This window comes from Serinus canaria, chromosome 2 (assembly GCF_022539315.1).
Source record: "Serinus canaria isolate serCan28SL12 chromosome 2, serCan2020, whole genome shotgun sequence".
NCBI classification, from domain to species: Eukaryota; Metazoa; Chordata; class Aves; order Passeriformes; family Fringillidae; genus Serinus; species Serinus canaria.
In genome coordinates this window covers 56,272,134-56,288,085 of record NC_066315.1, presented here as the reverse complement: position 1 = coordinate 56,288,085, position 15,952 = coordinate 56,272,134, and the positions used below count along the sequence as shown (strand labels likewise).

General features: G+C 38.8%; 1 protein-coding gene across 22 annotated transcripts in view; it reads right to left on the bottom strand.

Moving 5' to 3' along the window:
* TNS3 (tensin 3) overlaps positions 1-15,952 on the bottom strand; it is a 215,213-nt gene that overhangs the window by 58,263 nt on the left and 140,998 nt on the right. For all 22 annotated transcript variants that reach the window (XM_030236610.2, XM_018918255.3, XM_050970797.1 and 19 more), the window contains one exon: positions 4,043-5,299. In XM_030236610.2, coding sequence (XP_030092470.2) covers positions 4,043-5,299 — 1,257 coding nt within the window. The remainder of the gene's footprint in view (positions 1-4,042; positions 5,300-15,952) is intronic.

The following is a 15,952-nucleotide window of genomic DNA, read 5'->3' as shown; positions in this document are numbered from 1 at the left end:
TTGTTTAATGCTCAATTCTGTGTTGAGCTGATAAACTCCAAGTGAAATACATGTTTGTATGAATTGTGTATCTGTGTAATTCCTACAGTAGGTAACCTAGGGAAGTTTTGAGATGGTAATTTCAAACACCATAACTCATGCATGAAGAGGAATTAGAATTATATGAGAGCAACAATATAATTTCAACCTCATGGCAAATATAGAACCTCTTTTCCTCATGCTGGCAAACTTATGTAGAAATGCATAACAGTCATTGAAACAGGCTGCCCCAAATATTGAATGCATGTGTTTCTGTGTTCTACCTTCACTCGATCACACAATTCTTCACCTGCACCCAATACTTTTCTAAAGATGCAAATTGTAACATTTTAACAGGGAAAAGGTGGGCTACATAGATGAGACATGGGGGACAATGAGGGTAGGTTATAGTGAAAATGGGTAAAAACATTTCTGTCCTCTACATTTATTAACAAATTCTTGATTTTACAGTTTTGTAGGTTGAAGGAAAACATTGATTTCACTTTCCTTTTTAACTGAACAAGCATAAGCCTTGTGGTAAAAGATGGCTAATTTGAGAAAATATAATATCTTTAGCAGTAGACTGAGGTCATGTGTTAATTATTAGGCATAAAAGAATATACAGAAAGTGAAGTAAATGGGTAATACAAGGCTGAAAGAAAAGCTTATATACACATCAAAATTTTTTCATGCTACAAACTTCCTGTAATTTAAAATTAAGCACTACTGCAGCACTGTGTTATTAGTAAACAGTAGCTTCATTCACTATCAGAAACACATCTGTGCATAACTCAGCTCATGTAAAAGATAAAAATTGAAAAAATCTTAATAAACGGTGCAGTGATTCACCTCTGATAAGCAAAACACATGACACTGGAGGAGAGAAGAGGTCATCAACCATTGTTCTGCATGGTTCATAAAGATACGTCCTAGCAAAAAGAAATTCAATGATCCAAAAATGCTAAGCACTTGATGCAAGAAATAATTCCAGAGAGAACCCAGAACTCTGCTGCATGGGCAGTCAGTTGTTTGGGCTAGGCTGACCTATGCTAAGGATACATGTGTATAAAAACATCTAGGAAGAAGCACGAAAGGAGAGGTAGTTGCCAATCTGTCGGGAAGTGTAGAATCATATGAGCAAACAGAAGCAAGAATGCACCATAATGTACATCCCAGCTGACACACACATTTCAGTCTTAGGCACATTCTTCCAGCTTTGCAGGGCACTGGAAACACGCATGCACTTTTAAGGCATGTATTTTCTGCAGGAAACCACTCATGAAGGAAACCAGATAATTCCACCATCCTCCTGTAACGCAAGCCTCAAGTTAGACACACACACATCATGCATCACATTGACCTCATCCACCTCCAGCACTGGGCGTTCCTCCCATTGAAGAGATTCACGCAGAGTGTCTCATTCATCCAGTCAACCTCACTCAGACCATTCAGTCCTGATATGCCAACTCTACCACAGGCCAATTCACTCTATTAATATACTTGTTAGGTCAAGGAGTGTTTAAGTCACAGAGTATAGAGCTCCCTCTAAAACCTGACTCTGTAAGATCAGCCATTGTTGTTGTTTTCATTATCCATTATTAATTGCTATTTCTTCATCCCCATGGCAGCCAGCATTTCTTTGTGCCATCAATTACAGCTCCTGTGCTGCACTAGTTTAAACAGCTAATTAAGTGCCTTGGATGTTCTCCTACTTATCCTCATTCTATAAAATTCTACAAGTCTACTCCAAAGTAAGATAAACCACATTCAGCACATTCTGGAGTATGGCTTCTCCCCCCAGCTTTATGCATCAGCAAATTTGCTGAGGAGGAACTCTACCCCTTCATCCAACTGATTAATATGTTAAACAAGACTGGATTTAGACCCCTGAACTACAGGCATCTGTAGACTGTGCCACTGACCACAACCCCCTGAGACCTGATATGCAGCCAGTTCTCAATCCAGTGATTCAGAACAGTGGTGTATATAAGGAAAAACATTCCAGCGCTCCTCATTCTTAATATTCATTCAGGTAAACAGCTTTTTCCCATGCTGGTTTGTGCATACCATGCATGAATAAATGTATGATTCTGTGTATTCCAGTGGGGCAAGTCCAGATATGTAAATATATAAATTCTACAGCACTTAGAAAATCAGTACGTGCTGCTGACCTCCTAGTCTCAAGCAGAGGTGGCAGCATACCACATATTTGTGTTGTTTTACTTCTAGAACCCTGAGTAGTTTTAAAATCAAGCTCTTGCTAGTATAAATTGAAAGTTACTTGCAGAAGTCAGAAATGGAACATTTTAGCACTTGACATAAAGATAAACTTAAAAAATTATTATTGTTCTAAAGCAATACAAATTATTTTTCTAATTTTGTTTAATTAAAGGCTATTCTTATGTTCCTGTCTACTAAAGTGTTTCCTCTTCTACTGTGCCCTGATACCTTCCCTCAAATATCCAGAATTTTAAATGCTGCCTATACATTTATATTTGATTCCCTTAAATACAGAAATTCCATAATTTAATTCTTTAAAACAAATCCTCTTCCAGATTGTTGCCCAAGCACAATTATTTTCACTGGTCTATTTACCTGACATTAAATTGAAGGGAAATTACAGTGACTTCTACTTCGAGATGACCAGAATCTCTGAGAAAATGTCAATTATCTCTTTTAAGCTTCATATATTCAAACACTGAACTGTAAAAGGTGACTTATTTTAAATGATCTCTTTATCCTCCTCACTAGACTTACTGTATATAAAGAGAAGAATTCTCTCCTGCTGGAAATCTCAATTTGTCCAGCAGCTAATATTTTGGAAAGATCAAGAGAACTACAAACTAATGCCACAAAATACAAATTGTGTATTAAAAATAAGCAGCAAAGCATCTCACATTTATTAGTCATGGATTTTTGGACTTTTCAGTCCTCGGTTACCCTCCTAAGCACAGAACTGTGATTTCACCTTCCCTACAAGAATCCTTGATCACACAGGTCTGCCCATGAACAGACACCACACACTAGTTAGGCACATTCATGGTTTAGCATATCATCCGGGGCTTGAGCTGGAGCAACTCATTTGTGTCCAGTGAGGCCATGGGCAGATGTTCTGTCATGCTGGCTAACACTCAGTCAAATCCTAGGGACTGGATTTGAGCAAATCTCTCATTGCACCATGACTGGAGACAAGAAAAGGAGGAAGAGGAAGATGGAAGGGGAGAAAGGGAGGCAAGGGCAAATGTTTTGCGAGAGAAATTAGATCACATAAAATTTTCAAACATGACAGTAGGACAGGCAAGAGCTTATTTGTCACAAATTTTAGGTTGACCATTAATAATAGGTTTAGTGGACTTAGCCAGAGGCAGACTACTCATCCTTTTGCAAAGCTGCTAGTTCTAGTAGCATTACTTAGGCAACACAGTCAGCAAGTGTTGTGTATTTAATTCCACCAGCTGCAATCGTTTCAGAGTCAGAGATAACAAATAAGCACTGTGATTTGTGCATTTTTAAACAGAAAACTTTCCAAAAGAGCATGTCTTAAAATACTTTACTGGCAAATATTATATTATTTGTGAAAACATAGCATATAAATTTAATACCAGCATCATTACACTGTATTTGAAGATAAAGTGGTTGGAACTTTTTCTCCTAATTTAAATGGAAATTGTAATAATGAAAAACCTACACCACCAATGCCTTCTAAAAATGTTTCAATGTACAAATTCTGCTCCCTTTTAACTTAAATTCACAACAGCAAAATAATCCCAAAAGATGATCTATAACAGGTAAGAACTTGCTGAACAGTACTTTTTTCAAGCAAAAAGGCAAGTACCTGCAAAACTCACTTACCTTACATCATTTGATTCCATATCTTGGATGATTATGTAAAGAGAACATCAGAAATAATCCCTTGATAATCACTGTCAAAGTTGCGAGCAATGACCTGAGAGTCCCACTGTACCATTTAATGAACACACAGGTGCTAGAGAAAGAATGATTTTCACAAAGTATTAGAGCTTACCATGTCCAGAGGCATTCCTGTTTCTGACCTCAAATCTGTGGAAGCCAGAACTACTGTTAAGCTCTTCCATGTGTGCATCAAGGCTGCTGAAGCCATTTACTTGATTTCTGTCACTCGTGAGAGTGTTGATGTGAGTAGGGAGAGGTTCAAATGTAGGGTCTAACTCCAAGATCAGTCTGTTCAATTGTTCAATGGACTGATCAATATCCAAAGTTGGAGAAGCTGGCAAGTCTCCAGCATTTTGTCCTAGATTCAGGCCATTTGTGTTCCTCTGAGGCAGTTGCCTTGACTTAAAATTGTCAGCACTTGCATGTTCTTCAACCTCTGAAGCACCCAGCATGCTTCCTAGCCCTCTCTGCATAGCATGTCTGCTGCTAGAGCTGCATGTTGGAGCATCTGGGACTTGGGACTGGCTCTGGACACTGCCCAAATTCTCCACAGTGTTATGAATGGCAACCCTATTTTCATTCTCTGGGGCAAAACCATATTGGTGAGCAGTGACCATCTGCTGCTGGCGTACCCAGGTCTGAGTAGAGTAGTTACTTGGGCCATAGGTTTGTGGATGGGGTGAGATAGAAGGATTCTGTTGCAATTGCTCAGTTGACTTTGGCTCAGTGCTTCCAAATGACCTCTCAAAGACGGAATCCACACCAATTCCCAGGTCTGCAGCAAAAGCATTGTGATGCTCTTCCCCAGCATTACTTCCAAAGCCATCTGAAAGAAGTGAGTTTTGACTGCTCTTGTGGCAACTGAAGTTCCCGAGGTGGGTGGAATGCTGTCCTTCTGAGGAAGACAACGTCCCAATGCTGTCCACACTGTGAAGGTCATGATTAGGCATTTCATCATCCAGAATATCAGTCTCCCTGTCCTTCATTTTGGTGACTTCATTCATGTGAATGTGAGCTGGCACTATGTGGTGAGCAGCACTGTATTTGTTTTGAGCATCAGTCATATCCTTGGCAGTGCTGACAGAATCCTCCAGACCAAAGCCACTAAGTAGCTGGTCCAGTTCTGCCTTCTCTTGTGGGCTCAAACCCCACTTAACTCCTGGGACAAGGCGTTCCTCAGTCTTGTCTGTTCTGATTGAAGCTGTGGAGTGTCCAGAATCACTACTGACAGACAGGGTATGATCACTGTGATCAGGACTGCCTGTAACATGAACACCCTGAGCAACACCAGGGATGCTGCTGTCTGAGGAGCTCTTCTTTCTCACTTTTGCATACAGACTGCCATCAATGGGACCTTGGGTATGCAACACTGTGGAGGTACAAATAAAAAGGAAAAGGAGAGATAAGGACAAGGCATTATATAAGGGCTTTGACTAGTGTCATGCCACAAGTATTGTTAACACTAATGGTACTGTTTCTGCAAAACTAAATCAACTCTATAACTACAGCAAATACCAATGAACAATGACATTATCTTCTTTAATTTCACAAGACTTTTCTTGATGGAAATACAATATGCCATTTGTAGCTCAAGATCAAATAAAATCCTCTTTTTTAATTCTGTTTTGAGTGCATGTTTATGGCACCACAAACTCTTCATACTAATTTAAAGAATCCCCCATTACAGCACTAGAAATTTGAGAGTAGCTGCTATGCATTCCATTCAGCGTAAGAATGGCAGAAACCTACCAGCAATACTAGCCTTTAATATATATATATATATATTATGTAATTATTACTTAGTCCATTTTTACTTGATGGTTTGACTATACTACAAAGAACAATTTTCTCCTTTTCTTGGTGTTGCAAGGAGAAGACAAGCTTTTAATCAGAGCTGCAGTCTTGGAATACACATAAAGCCTCTACACAAGGGAATGCACAAGTAAATGTTAAAAGTATGACATTTCTACATATATGGAGGATCTGGTATGCATGTCATGTTTTTGTTTCAAAGAAGGACTAATGAACTTAAGTGGAAGCCTCCACAGAAGTAACTATATTTGCCTTACTCCCAACTAACACATCACACCTAATACATCATACAGGTTAGACCAAAATGAGGTTAAAGTATGGCTACTGAATTTTTATTCAGTGCTGAAAATAAGCACAATTCTATCTCTCAAGGAAAGATTTAGGAATAAATATGTCTAGTGTCTGTAAAGCCGAGAAAGTAAAGTAAGTAGTTCCACTTTCAAATGACAATGTTCATGGACCAGAGTAATTATATTAAGCAGGTATTTCTGAAAAACATTTCGTACTCATAGTCTGAGAATGATTTGAGATTAAGAAAATTAAACCATTACAATTTAGGAACAGGCAGACTTTTCTCAAAGGTTACCATCAACTACATCTGTTGTAGTTCCAGAATCAAAAGCCACATGCATTTCAACATCAACTCTACCATACATTTTCAAAATATATGTAAAATAGCATCATGATCATGAACTTCCAAACTAGGAAACTTTTCTAGGCAATATCCATTTAGAAAAAGCCTTATGCAGAAATTGTACTCACAATGATAATTAATTCATTTGTCTTTATAATGGCAAGCAAAGTGTTCTGGTTGGAAAAAGTTTTGGGGACAAACCACTGACAAGGTTCCATCAGTTAAAATACATACTAAAGGTTATACAATAGTTTAATAGATTTCAGCTAAGCTAAAGGACAATCTTTAACTTTCTAGGGACTAGGAACTATTATTTGTCTGATGTTGATTTTAAAAACAGCACATGCAAAACACCAAAATACCACTCCTTTTCAGAAAAAGTTATCAAACTGAGCAAAAAGGAAAGCAACTCCCCTTGCTGTAAAATTTCTCAGTGGATCAAGTCTGATATGTAAATTCCATGTTGAAAAGGGCTGCTACGCATGAGGCTAAATGTCTGTATACAGATACTTTAAAACAATATTTTTGAAAGAAGATGTATCAAAAATACAGCCAAATGAGTTTCTCAGGCTCTTTCACGCTGTGATTTTTCATAAGCTCCCACGACCTTCTAGGACTATGAAGCATACTTGGTGTTTCACGTGAAGTATTTTGATAACAGTTACCACAATAAATTGCAGGATTTTAAAAACAAAAACGAAACGAAACGAAACAAAACAAAACAAAAAACCAGAACGAGCAGTAACTAAGTTTGAGTGCATAAGCAAAGGGGGGAAAAAGTGATCTCTACCTTCCAGCACAGAGTAATGTTCAGCCACTTCCCAGAAAGCAGGACTTCCACACAGAGTGGTTGCTCCTGAAGGCAAACACTGTAAAATAACAAATGTCCCCATTCCTCTTCCTTGCCACAGCTTTTATATCTGAGCTGACATCATATGGTATGGAATTTCCCTTTGGTTAACTTGGGTCAGCTGTTTTTACCTAGCTGGGTTCCCTTCCAGGGTATTGCCCACTCCCAGCCCACTTGATGGGAGGAGGAGATGAGAGAGTTGTAAAGGAGACAGTGCTGATGGTGCGCCAGTGCTGCTCAGCAGCAGACACAACACTGGTGTGTTATCAACGCTTTTCTGGCTACCAATGCAAAGCACAGCACTGTGAGGGCTTCCAAAGGACAATTTACTCCAGCTCAGCCTGACCAAATACAATACCTCACACAAGATCAAACATTCCAGCATGCAGATTTGCTTCTCCTTGCAGAAATGGAAACCTGTCAAATTCTCAAGTACAGCCATGGAAGCAACAGAAAACCTTTGTGTATCACCCTCTCTTAGCCCTTCCAGTACAGTTCCATACAAGCATACAGTTCCATACAAGCATAGTGGCACAAGTACAGACAAAAAGACAAACACACTGACAGCAGACTACTGACCCAAGGGTCTTGCACATGTGCACTCTGTAAGATTCAGAGATAACCCTGTCCAGTACTTCTTCCACTAGTACAAAATTATCAAATTTATTCTGCATCTTGCTAGGAATGCTAGGCAACCCCAAATATTTGGCAGCTTTCCAGATGTGAATTGTACAGCTTCTACTCTGAAGAGATGCAAGTACAGCTTACTCAAAATGTCACTTAGGAAAAAAAAAAAAAACCAAAAACCCCAAACAAACAAAGAAAAAAGCAAAACTCACAAAATGAAAATTAATACTGCATTTATGTTAGTAGCCTTATTTTAGCCTTAGCCCTAAACTACTTCAGGATTCTCAGACAGCTTTTAAGTAAGTTTAAAAGCTTGTAAAAATAAACAATTTTAATGAATAAATAATAATAACTTTACTAAATAAATAAATAACTTGAAGAAATAAATAGCTTTTAAATTTACTTTAAAGCTATCTCTCCTGGATAACCAAAATTTTATTGTATACCATATCTATCTATGCCCAAGATTGTAACCGTCTCCTCAAAGACCCAGTTCTGTGTCTGGAAACAGCGCCAGAGGCTGCCAGGATTTCTTTACAAAGTTGGAGCACTCAAGCCAGGTTCTCTTTTCCCTGGTGGCTTTTGCTCAGTGTAGAGGCCTCACTTCCTCAGAGGTTGTTTCAGGTAGGTTTTTCTGGGCTCACAAAAAAAACAATTCAAAAAACTGAATTTCACAATCAGAAACTGTTTCGGAGTAAGTTTTCCAAACTCTGGAAACAGCACAAAGCCTGAGCCAGTCCCAGGGCTGGGTCACCCCATATTGATGCCGGAACACTATTTTAGGAAAATGAACATCACTGCTGAAAGTCTGGTTCACTACCAAGTTTCAAAAATTCTGTTACAGATGGGTAATATGACGACTGGCTCTCACAATTAAGGGATGACTATTGTGTGTATGTTAAGAGAAGTTTTGTTGATGTATGGTTATGTTATTGTAGTTTGTTGTTTGGACACCCTCTATTCTCCCCGAGGTCCCCTTTCCCCACACTGTATTATTGCCACTGGACAGCCTTGGTTGTCAGGGTTGTCAGGACATGCAGAGGGACAACGTGCATATATGTCCCTTGCATGGGGCAGCTGGGAATGGGGAACACCTCACATCCAATGAAGTTGCAAGAAGGTTTCCACCAATGGACAGCAAAGAAGAGTTGACTGGCAGACTTTGGGAGGGGCCAGGATTGCCTGATGCAACACCAGGGGCATAAAAGGCAAAGCAGCTGTTTTGTGGATGAGCCCTGGCAGTCAGCCATGCTCCCAGTGCTGTCCCTTTTCCTTATTCAGTCCTTTGTTGTGTTGTTGAGGCTTAATAAACCTTTAAAATTTTAAAGTGAGCAGTCGTTTCTCACAATCCCTAAAGCAATTTCTTGAAATAATGGCTTTCCAAACAGAAGTCTCACTGATCATAAGTACGATGGTGAGCCTGACAGACATGACTTTTGATATTTACGCGAGAGCTTGAGGAGCCATATTATGTGTCTACAAATGAAGTGAGTAACATAAGAGTTTGGGACCTGCTGATTTTTGGCTCTAAATTTAACTATGAATAAAATATTATTGGACCTCACAAGAAAACAACTGCGATTGTGGGTCAAAATAATTTATTTGCAACTAGACAATTTGCTCTAATAGATAGCTACCTTTTTAGGAACCAAAAAAATACCACTCTGCATTATAAACAGATAAGAAAGAATGAAACTCATAGCTAAACAAAAATCCAGATGTTCCTGAGGAGTCTGGATATTTAAACTTGCAGGTTCTAATTGTGAAAATAAAATGCGTATTGCACATATCAAAATTATTTTCTAATTTGCACAGTTGAAGGAAAACATTCTTAGATTAATTTGGAGTTTTTAAATGTAACTATCATCATAGAATATATCATAAAATGGTTTGGGTTACAAGGGATAACTAAACATCATCTAATTCCAACCCCCCTGCCATGGGCAGGGACACCTTTCACTAGACCAGGTTGCTCAAAGCCTCATCCAACCTGGCCTTGAGCATTTCCAGAGATGGGGCATCCACAACTTTTCTGTGCTGCCTGTTCCAGTGTCTCTCCACCCTCTATTTATTCTTTATATCTCTTCTAAATCTCTCCTCTTTCAGTTTAAAGACTGTTCTGTCACTACATGCTCTTGTAAATAATCTCCCTCCATCTTTCCTGTGGGCTCCCTTCAGGTACAGGAAGGGTGCAGTTAGGAAAAAAGGGGTGACCTTTCTCATTTCTAGACTGAACAAACACAGTTCTCTCAGCCTTTCCTCACAGGAGATAAGGAAAACCATCCATCCTCCCAACCAGCTTGGTGGCCTCTGCTGGTCTTGCTTCCCGTGGTAGGGACCCCATAGGTGTATGCAGCACTGCAGGTGGGATCTTGCCAGAGTGGAGGGGGTGAATCAGCTCCCTCACGCTGCTGCCAACACTGCTTTTGATAGAGCCCAGGACACGTGGCTTTCAGGGCTGCAAGAGCATGTTGCTGAGTTGTGTCCAGCCACTCAACCACCAGCACTCCCAAGCCCTTCTCAGCAGGGCTGTTCTTGATCTGTTTATCACCTAGTTTGTATTGATATTGGGGGATGCCCCAACCCAGGTGCAGCACCTTGAACTTGGTCTTATAAAGCTATAAACTATATATATAAAAACTATAAGTATATACAACCATAAATATATAAAAGCTATATACATATATGGTTTGTTTGTTCATAAAACTAGGACAAATGAACTATTCAAATACTACAAACATAAAAAATACAAGGGTTTCTAGTTGTTCTTCTATTATATAACATCTTCATTTCATATTCTACCTTTTTCTTAAATGTAATTTTAGAATACCTCTGCACTAAGACTTTTGGATTTCACTTTACCCCAGTCTTCAACCATGTGTTCACCAAAAAAAGGTGATAACCAACTTAATTGTAAAAGTAAAGCTATGCACATAGGCAGGGAACAGTTTTGACAAAAGAAAATGAGAAAACATAACAGCAGTGCAAAGTTTCATTCTTTACACCTTGCTAAGTAATGGCACCGCAGAGGCCTTTTAAATTCAATATCTCATCTCCATGTATGATTCAATCCCTGCTACCATTTTTTCCAAGGAAGCAACACTTTAAAATGCACAGCAACATAGCTGTCAAAACAAGATCACAACAGAGGTGACCTAAGTAATGCTGGAATTTAATTGACTAAAGCAAAGGGGCCCTCTTTCTTTCAACCTGACCACTCTTCCCAGGAGCTGTTCCAACTCTCTGAACTGCCCAGGATGAATCTGAATTACACACACACACTGATTCTCCTAACTTAAAAACTCAGAGCAAAGGTTATGTGTGCATTTTCACTCCTCTACCTGATACACAAAGAGTATCTTATTTAAAATTATGACCTGAAATACTAACACATACCAAATTTAGTGACATCCTTCCAAGCCTGTGTCTTCCTGGCACTTCTCTTCTTGAAATCCAAATACCCAAAGGCAGGCTTGTGAATGAAAAATATTTCAGTCTCTAAGCCTTTTGACTTGTCCCCACAGCTACCCACTGTCCATTCATCACTTGGGAAAACATAACAAATGAAAGCCAGCTAGGTAAACTCATACACCACAAACTCAGCAAGAGCTGTTCTGATTCAGTCCACCTGAACAAAAAGATGATTGCAAATACACAAATTTTTTCAAACTGTACCCTTGTGCATGTTGCAGCAAGAAACGTTATAGAAAATCTGGATTATCTTTTATCAACCTCATAAATAAATATTTTTACCTTCAGGCAAAACTGGACAAGTCCTGAGCTGCATTCTTTTGAAGTTAAATTATTTTATGTGGGCTTGTCTTTTCCTTTCTCTCTCTAACAAAAACAGGCCTTCATTCCTTACAAGCTCTCCCTGTGTAACTCCTACAAAATCCATAGCGAAATACATGTGGTTTGTATTTCCAGCTCTTGAACCACAACAAAGTCACTTACCTCTTTACTAGGCATGACTAGGAATTTTCTGCAATAGTCAATCACTGGCATATTTACATCAACTAAGCAAAACTCTGCACATAGGAAAACCAAAGTTAGGGCAAATCCCCAAGCTTAAAAAGGCCGGAAATGCCTCTACTCCTGCTGTTTGAGCTGCAGCCACTGTTTCTGCTCCTGGAGGTAAGTAGTCTTGTTAAAGAATCGTGAGACTTGTATCAGCCAGAAAAAGCAAATGAAAATGTAAACACAAGGGTGGAGCCAGAGGAGGCAATCATGTTCAGTGAAATCTGAACTACTGCAGTAAAGGAGGAGTGGAAACAGCTTGGCTGCAAAGGTAATTCTGTCTACAAGCTAATCCTTTACAGTGGTTCTTTTCATATTCGGTTTCAATATCCAAACAAAGCTGAGTGAATTTCAGTTTCTAGATCACTGACATCATTCTTCCCAAAATAAACAGCTGCTAGAAAAAGTTCTTCTCCTGCACTGACCAATCAGGCTAGACACTCATTCACATCTTCAAACATTTGTGTATTGCCAGAATTCTCAGGCAGGAAAAGCTTTCTGGCAGTCCTGTAGCAGTAACACTTGTTTTTATCTGCTGCTGCTCTCAAGCTCCCTGATCCCAGGAGGCTTTACCTTCTCTATCTCTGGAATGAATAATTTCAAACTAGGGGAAGTGAAGCTGTTAGTTCCTCCTTTAGTAACAGCTGTATCTCATCACAGAGCAGTCCACAAATTTCTCCTCTAAACGTAATTCCAAATGTACAAATGCATCGCCACCAGACAACTGTGCCCCTGGACAATGTTCATTTTCTATTTCAGGAATTGTCAGGACTTTAATGACTTGTCAGTTGAACAAAAGATAAAAGTGGCTCTTGTATCACCAAAATGCATCTACCTGATCATTGTTTATGTAGGAGTTAAAAATTAAGTTCAAACCTAATTCAGAAAGTACACACTTTTTGGTTCAAGTGTTGCTGTTCTTGCAAATCAGTAAATGGCTGCACATGAAACAAGTCAGAATTCTAATAAAAGACACAAAGCACACAACACACGCTACGCTGGCAGTACTTTTCCAAAACCAGAGAACTGGGATGATCCTTCAGGATGATGCAGAATTGCTGTTAAATTTGAAATCTCCCACATTTGCCTCCAAGATATGAAAAGAAACAGAGAAGTATATTAAAAACTCCTAATGCAAACTGATGTGTCTCACTTAAGATGCAAATTTAGTTTTAATCTCACTGCATTTTGGTTTTCTGTGAGGAAAAAATCCCAAGTGTTTTCCTTGCTTCAATTACAGGCCTCTTTTGTGCAGTAATCACATATCCTCTGAAGAGAGAGAGAGCCAGAGCTCTCCCAGGATTTTCCTGAGAAGCTGTGAGACAGCTCAGAGAAAAGAATGAGAAACAATTCTTATCTTCACTTGCTGCACCTGTTGTTGTGCACATGTGGAATGTGTTACAGAGATTTGTTTACCAAAGGGTGATTTCTTAATTGGACACTGGTGATGGTGCTTGGATTGACTGACCTATTGGATCCATCTGTTTTAGACTGTCTGCAAGGGCGATGGGTGGTATGGTGTGGTATGGTAAGGTAAAATAAAGTGATTGATCAGCATTCTGCAATCATGGAGTCAATGCTAATTATTCCCCCTTCAGGGGCTCACTGCTATGATACTTTTGCTCCTTCATAAGCTTGAACTGCATGTACATGCCAGTGATTTTGGACCATTAACACTAAGCATGCTTGAGGCTCAACACTGACACCTGCACCTAGACATATTATCAGAAGAAACACAGACAACATAATAGCATCACTGCATAAATTAACTTACCCTATGGATAAGAAATAAATCTGCAACAGATTTATTCAGACAGGTCACCATGCTGCTCAAATTTTATTGTTCGAGATACAGAACAATATGGTGCTCTTGCTATTGCTCCATCACAAGAATACTTTGGTACAACCACTACTTAAACCTGTCCATGGGTGTGTTTAGAAAAATGTTCTCTAATCATACCATTCCACCAATTTTGTTTCCTCTGTTACCAGGACCAGGCCTCCTGGGATGTATCACCTTTTGCAGTACTAGGTACTTCTGGCTGTGTGCACATTCCCACATCTGAGGTCAACTGGATTACTGGGCTCACCAGTCTGATCCACTTTAGATATAGATATAGATCTAAATTTTTAGATATAGATCTAGATTTTGTAGATATCTTTAGATATAGATCTAAATTTTGTAAGCAAGGCTACAATATACACCTCTTCAAAATTATTATGCTGACTGTTGCAAATATAAATGATACCTGGATTGGTGCAGAGTGGCAGAGAAGGGTCATGCAAACGAATCAATCACAATGAACTGATAAAAAATTTGGGGAAAAATATATGGATTGTGAATCCATGGCATCTTAGAACCTGGCATTGCCCAGTTGTAGCGCTCTCTGCAATTTGGAGACCTAGAATTGCATTTAGTGCAACTCTCAAACTGTGACATAAAAAGTAGGTAAGTAGGTCCTGATTTCATAAATTGGTTCAAGACTTTGAGATCAGTTTCTGATTCATAAACATTAATCTGGCAATCCTTTAATATGTTTTTAAAGACCTTTAAGAAAATTATTATTTGATGGTAACAGAATTTAACTAGAAAGGAAGGAAAAAGGTATGAAGTAATCTCTTTTTTCCTTAACCTAACCCAAGCAAACCTGATATTCATATATGCATTTCATTTTAAACAAAGGGAGTTTTCCAACATGAAAGAGCAGTAGAGCAGTACCTAGGTCATCAGGAAATTGTTTGGTTTGCTAAGTTTCTCAAGTCCCTGAGTATAACAGAAAAATAAAGAGGCAGGAGAAAACAAGGCATGTTATCACAAAAACAAAATGTGAACAAACACTAAAAGGAAAACAACTGATGGGATTCTTGTTAGCAAAATGCTAACAAACAGAACACACAGGATCACATGAAGTCCTTAAACCTTGAATCTTTTGAGAAGCAGAGAAGAGGACATCCAAGACCTGACAGAACCTTTATCTGTGCAAAGGTTAAGATTATTTTGCCAGTCAAAAGGATCACATTTGTACTTTAATGTTTTTACAATTACACTGGAGCAAGAAAAAACTGCTTCACAAAGTACAAGTTTCTCGACCAGAGGCTGGCTGCTGTTCAGCCAGTATGGAACATGGACAGAGTCAGCCAGCACAGGCTCATCCTTAGAATACTACTGTAATTTATCATCCCAGTTTTGCCCACCTGGGATCAACAGAAAAAAATACTTGTTCCACGATCTGAAGTACAAAGAATAGACTGATACATTTACAACTGTCACCCAATATACAGAAGCTATTGTGTCATTTTGATTCTACTTCTGCACAATTTTTTCAGCTATTTTAAGCGAAGACTCAACTTGAAGTACCTTGTGCTTGAATACCCAGCAAAAGAACAATATAACATCCCAGTACAGAAACATTGCCACAAGAACAAAACACTAAGTAAAGTTTAAGGGTATTTCAATGTCACTAAACTACATGAAACTATCTCCCTTTGTTCCTATCAAAAACAAAACCCATCTTCAGGAACACTTCAATAATTTGCAAGCGCATACTCCAAATGCTGACATTCAGAATTCATCTTTATTCTTTCAAACAGATGAAACAGCACACACATCATGAGTCATGGCATTTATCTTACTGCACTGCTAGGCTTTCAGCAAAAATTAGTTATGCTCATCAAATATAAAGAGCAGAAAAACACTGATGGCTCTACATGGTTGCTGAAAACTGTACAGAACCACAGTGAAAGGCTTAAAGTGGCTGTCCAAAAGGTCAACATAATGGATTTACTCTTTTCTTTGTGTATGGAACATGTAGTTCCACAGTATTGCCATTCGTAATAAAATTGCTCCACCACTCCATGGCACATAAATTGATCTTCAGGTGTTTCTAAACAAGTACACATATCAAAAAAGGAAGTTCAGGTACACATATGTTTAGCAGAGCTCTTTAATTTTCTATCTCAATAATTGAACCTAAAGGATTTTGCACTGGGACTCAAAGAACTTGTTATTTATTTTCAGGTAATAGAGCAAAAGTACAAGCCATATGGGGTAACCTTATATTATGGATCTGACAGCGTGGTCA